General features: G+C 34.2%; 1 protein-coding gene across 1 annotated transcript in view; it reads left to right on the forward strand.

Annotated features, from left to right (window-relative positions):
* LOC150086789 (protein phosphatase 1H-like) overlaps window positions 1-4,786 on the forward strand; it is a 178,691-nt gene extending 173,905 nt beyond the window's left edge. Inside the window, exon 11 of the mRNA XM_090372757.1 lies at window positions 4,488-4,786. Coding sequence (XP_090228883.1) covers window positions 4,488-4,692 — 205 coding nt within the window. The 3' untranslated portion in view covers window positions 4,693-4,786. The remainder of the gene's footprint in view (window positions 1-4,487) is intronic.
* Window positions 4,787-6,000: the final 1,214 nt, after the last annotated feature.

Genomic DNA, 6,000 nt, shown 5'->3' on the forward strand with positions numbered 1-6,000 from the left:
AGTAAACACCCAGGGTAGTCCTTGTGATTCCTTTTAACGCTTGTGGATTGGCTGCATGATAAACTATAACAGGCTTCAGTTTCAAGTCGCCACTTGCATTTGCTCCTAACATAACGGTAAACCTATCCTTAGAAGCCTTGAAGCCTGGAGCTCGTGCTTCCTCTCTTGAGATATATGTTCGTGATAGCATTTTTTTCCAATACAGTCCATTTTCATCAAAGTTGAAAATTTGGTCCAGTGTATAGCCCTCTTCCTCAATTAGTTTTTTCAGTATCGGCGGAAATGCCTTTGCTGCTGCTTCACCTGCACTCGCAGCTTCACCTGATAATTTCACATTATGGAAAGCGTGACATTTCCTGAAATTGTTGAACCAGCCACTACTGGCAGTAAAGGGAGGCACTTCTTGAGGATTTTCAACTTTATTTCTGAGGTCTTCAAATATTGCCAATGCCTTTGCTTTTATCGTAAGCAAACTTGTTCCTGATCTCTTCTTTGTTTGATCTTCTATCCAAACAGATAAAAGACATTCCATCTCTTCCAGTTCTTTGTGTCTTGATCTAACTGATTTTGTTACACTTTGTGTTGTTCCTGCTATGAAATTTGCTTTTATTTTTTCTGCATTCTTTCTAATTGTTCTCAGCGTTCCCTCATTTAGGCCTGTAGCACGCACAATATCACATGGTCTTTCATTCCGGTCAAAGCGTTTCACAATTTCATATTTTTCTTCTATTGATATTGCTTTTCTTTTTCTCTCTGAAGTATTTTCACCAGAACACTTCCTTTTCACACTTTTTTCAATTTTACTCATTTTTTTGAGAATAGAGCACAATTATAAACTGAACAAAAATGAGGAGGCAAGCTTGATGTACATAAACGCACAGCGAACAAGTAGCAACTGAATAAACGATGCAACGCCCATGTACAAACTGAATAAACAATTCAGTAAAGGCGAAAGCACACTATTCTCACATATTACATTTCGAGCAATATGTTTTACTAAAGCACATTTCTGGAGGTCACTACCATAAAACAATAAAAACAATTTGCAGTTTCCGGTTTATTGGTGGTTCCTGGTGGAATCACCAATAAACACAACAGGTTCCTAGTGGAATCTGTTATAAACGGGTAGTAAAAGTCGATCTAATTACATTTGCGATAATACCGATACAGTAGCTGATATTCCGTTGATTTTTACGTTATTATGTTAAATGTGTTTCCCCTTCCACGAAATCATAAAAACAAAATTTCAGAATCTTCTCTTCATTCCTACTGTGTTGTGTTCAGTTGTGGTGATTCCGCCGCGTTCGACTACTATTTCTTGTAAACACAAAGGGGCGAATCGTGCATAAACGAATTACGTTCGTGTTATATGCGACATTGTTCCACTATTTATAAATCGTGTATGATCGAATTTGTGTAATGCAAACACATGTTATACGAGGACAGACTGTACTTGAATCACACAATAATATTTTAGCTTTGTAAAGGAGTTTTGCAGATGGACTGCTGGTCAGTATTACTATGCAGTCCCGTTGGTAGTTTTATTTATTTTTTTTTTTTAATTTTGAAAACATTTTTCATTTTGGCCAATTTTATTACCTTGTTAAGCAATGTTCAACAGCAGAACTGCATTGAGCAGCCCAAATACAGTGGTGCTCCGACATCCAATGGTAATTTGTTCCACAAAACCCACTGTACATTAAAAATATTGTAAGTTGAAACCAATAATGCATTGATTTCCTGTAATTCATTCTATTTGACAGGCAACTCCAACAGCACATAAAATAGGCATTTCTTGCATGTTATACTTGATTTTTATATTAAAAATGAGTGTTTTATAAAGATTATTTAATAAATAGTTATAAAATATCTTAAAATAAAAAACAAACAATAAATTAGCATTTATCTTAGATATAAGTGTAGTGCTGATGAAATCAGTGGTGGTGGTGGTACTAGATCAGGCGTCAGGTGTCTTTTCAGGCTTTTGTCTTTTGCTGCTACTGGCAAAGAAACTGTCCAGAGTGGACTGTTTTTTTAAGAGTTTTTTTGGATGCCTCCGTAGCCAGGTGGACAAGAGCAGTAGTGCACAGCACATGCTTCTTGATTAGACTGGAGTTCAAGCCCGTGACCACCAAATACGGAGGATGCAGAAAGGTCAGGGAATGACCACTGCATATCCCTCGAGCAATATGGCCTTAGTTGCTAATGCTCCTAAAAACTAAATAATAACAATAATAACGAGTTTTTTGTAGCTTCCTGAAGTAAGAAATAACTTCATCTTCCATATTGCTCATCATGAGTTTGATGTTTTCGGTGTTGGGGTGTTTTTTTTTTTACCACTTCTCTTAAACGCTCCCAACTAGAAATGACAGCCTTCAACTCTTCTTCTTCCTCTTCCTCTCCAGTGTCACTCTGCGTAATTTTCTCCAACTCTTGTAGCTCCTCTATTGTTAGCTCACACCCATGAGCGTCAATAAGGTCCTCCAAATCCTCTTTGTCAACCTCCAGACTCATTGATTTACCAAGAGTGACAATATCATTTATCAAATCCGACAAAGTTATAGATGATTAAAGGCCAGATGTGTTTATCCAGGCTGAATATAAGCACCTGGTGGAAACATTATTCCAAGCACTTATCAGTCCAGGATGTTGAACTTCGACCTCCAAAAATCTTTGAGGTGACAGTATTTTCACTAGTGATTGCTGCAAAGCAACTTGCAAACATTTTCTTGGTATATATTTTTTGTATATATTATTTTGCAATCACTTGCTGGTCCATTGGTTGAAGAAGATGAATGGCATTGGATGGCAAAAATTTGACTTGAACAAAGTTATATTGTCCCTCAAGAGATGGAACAAGGTTGGTATCATGGTTTGGTGCATTATCCAGCAGGAGCCTTTACAGGAAGTTTATTTTTCTCAAGATAACTTTTCACTGAAGGACAGAAAACTTCAAGCACCCATTCACTAAAGACATATCTTGTTACTGTACCAAAACACTCCCAGCATGCCTTTGTTGACTTTTTTTTTTGTTTAAATATTCTGGGGCTGTTAAAGTTAAAGTGATACACCAGCAAAGGCTTCAGCTTAAAATCTCTAGAGGCATTGCCACCCAACAAAAGAGTGAGTCTATCTTTCATAGGCTTATGTCCATGTAAACTAGCCTCATCCTTAGTGATGTATGTTCTCCTGGACATTCTCTTCCAGAAAAGGCTGGTTTTCTCAACATTAAAAACTTTCTGGGGAAGATAACTCTCCTGATCAACAAACTCTTGGAATTCAATTTTAAAGGCCTCAGCTGCTTTTCAAGTGCTCGAACCCGCCTCTGCTGGCTTTAAAGTCTTCAAAGTGCACAGCACTGCCATTGATTGATGGAGCTTTAAGTTTCAGATCATCATAGATCTCCTTAGCACATTCACAGATAAATTGTCTACGCACTGTGTCACCCTTCATCTGCTTTTCCCTAATCTATATTAACAAAAGCCTTTCCATTTCCACAATAAAGTCTCTTCCCTTGTGCACCGATGTGAATTATCACTAACTTTAACACTCTTTAGGATATCCTTTTGTTTAACTATTGTAGAAACGGTCAATTGAGTAAAACCATACTTATGTACTAATGAACTAATTTTTACTCCTTCACGTTTTTTTATCATTTCCTGCTTCACTTTAATTGAAAGTTTATTCTTAACTTGCACTTTAGGAGCCATGGTTATTTAATTTCAATTTATTTAATTAATAAATTCAAAAATAATCACAATGTGAAATTACTGTAATTGCGTAAAATTAACAAAAATATACTCTGCGTACTCACTGAACAAGCTCATCAAACAGAAGATAAAGAAACTTTCCAGAGTACTATAACACGCAAGAATGTTGTATTGAACAATAACAAAGACACTAATTGGTTGAGAACAATCATACGAGTGATGTTCCATGCGCCATGCTTCTGAAAATTTCTGCCCATTCATCATTCCAGCTATATCGGAAAGCCATTGGTTATTAAGAATATTGGATGTCGATGTTATCAGAAGTCGGGGCCCCAGTGTAAGTTTATAAACATCCATTAGTGGTGAGCATATTAATGACATATTATATACCACTTTCTCCATTAGAAATCATGGTTATCACAAGTCTAATTAGTATTACTGCAATGACTTTGACCTTCACTTGCTCTTATTGCAAGTGCCCGTTGATGAACAAAAAATTCTTCCGTGTGTTAATCATCCTTGAAAGTATCCCAACTTAGGAAGGTTAAAAATACAAAAAGGACACCTGTTAAATTATTTACATCCATATTAGAGTGTCCATTTTTTAGAGCTTTCCTAATATATAATTTTTAATACTTCTGGCTATGTGTCCACAGCAAGAGGTTTCCCTTTTAGAGAGGTGCCCATTAAAGAAGGTTTTACTGTATTTTACAATTCTGCATCTACTGATATAAGCAGATACTTTAATATTATTTTGATTATGCCATTTTTACATAGGTATACTTCAGCAGCACAAGATTTGGTAATGCACTCAAGGGGAAAATTACGAGAACGCAATTGGAGAACTGCAGAAAATAAAGCAGCTACAATAGATGATATTAGTGCTTTTGTGATACCCTTGCGTCCCTACAAGGAGGAATATTTACTGTGGAAAACAAATCGTGATATTCACCCAGTTATAATGCTTGGTGATTTAAAATAACAGCTGCCCTCTTTTTCCTTGTTGAAGATAATGAAATCTTTTACTGTAGAGACCATTGAGGAAGCATCTAAGGAATGCCACCCTTATATATATATATTTAGTTTATGTATTTAAATGAAGAAATATTTTTGCTCCTCAGTTTTTAGTGTCAAATTACCTGACTCAAAATGCACGTTAAAATATTCAGACACTGTGATTTTATTTCTTTGGGTAATCAGCTAAGTTAGTAGTGCCTATATTTCATTTTTCTCTATAAAAGTTAAATGAAGGTAAAAGTTTAAAAACTGTTCTATTTCTGTCTTATATGTATAATTGCACATAATGGCATTTTTTAAGATTATTTTATTTTCAAATTCTGGCAATGTTTGAAATTATTTTGTATGCTTTGTGTTTAACATTATAGAATTGTAAGAATATGTTCATATAAATTATTTTTTAAAAATACAGAATGCTTTAATATTTTTATGAATATAAACTTTTCCGGTAAAGAATTAATAGTGATAGTTTGGTTTAAGTGGTCTGCATTTTTTATAGTTCCTTAAAATTGTTGAGATATAACTGCTCAAGATCCATGTTAATTTTAAAAAAAAAATGTATAATACGTAAATTTGTTTCATATCTGTTATGCATGTATATAACAATTCAATAGCATATGCTGATATGAAGAGTTGCAGGTAATTTCTGTGTGTATGTGTGTATGTATGTGTATGTGTACGCGTAAAACAGTTTTCTGCTGAAACTGTAAGGTAAAAATACCCACGTTGGATGCAACCTGCAAGTTATTACAGCAAAATCAAGGTTATGATCTTAGTAATATTTATATTTTCATACAAGATATTATATGTATGATCTGCGAAATCAAGTAGTATACACTAGTTTATATTATAGATCCCTGCTCATTTTCTTAAATATTGAGCTGATTTCAATAAGTCTGTTATTTGGGCATTCATAGATAGAAAATTCTTGTTTTGAAATGAATTAACAAAAAAAAGTTAAAATTGTGGCAATGTTGTTGTTACAGTTATTTTATAATATATGTGCACCGAGAAATTAACGAATTACTTTATTACAGTACATTTTAGTATCATTCCTATTCATGATCTATGCACTGCGTTTTTCAGTTATTAGGAAATTTGGTGCTGACATATCTTGAATTAATATAAAGCTCAATTATTACCATACCAAAAGTTCTCTTTCCATCTCAAAAGTTTTCAGTCCACAAATGAATTATATAAGGATATAATTCATTTGTGGATATTTCTGCTGTACATATATTAGTATGAGATGTTTATTATTTTTTGATAATTA

Source organism: Mastigoproctus giganteus, chromosome 4 (assembly GCF_048544385.1).
Source record: "Mastigoproctus giganteus isolate SK-2022 chromosome 4, ASM4854438v1, whole genome shotgun sequence".
In the NCBI taxonomy this organism is placed as follows: Eukaryota; Metazoa; Arthropoda; class Arachnida; order Uropygi; family Thelyphonidae; genus Mastigoproctus; species Mastigoproctus giganteus.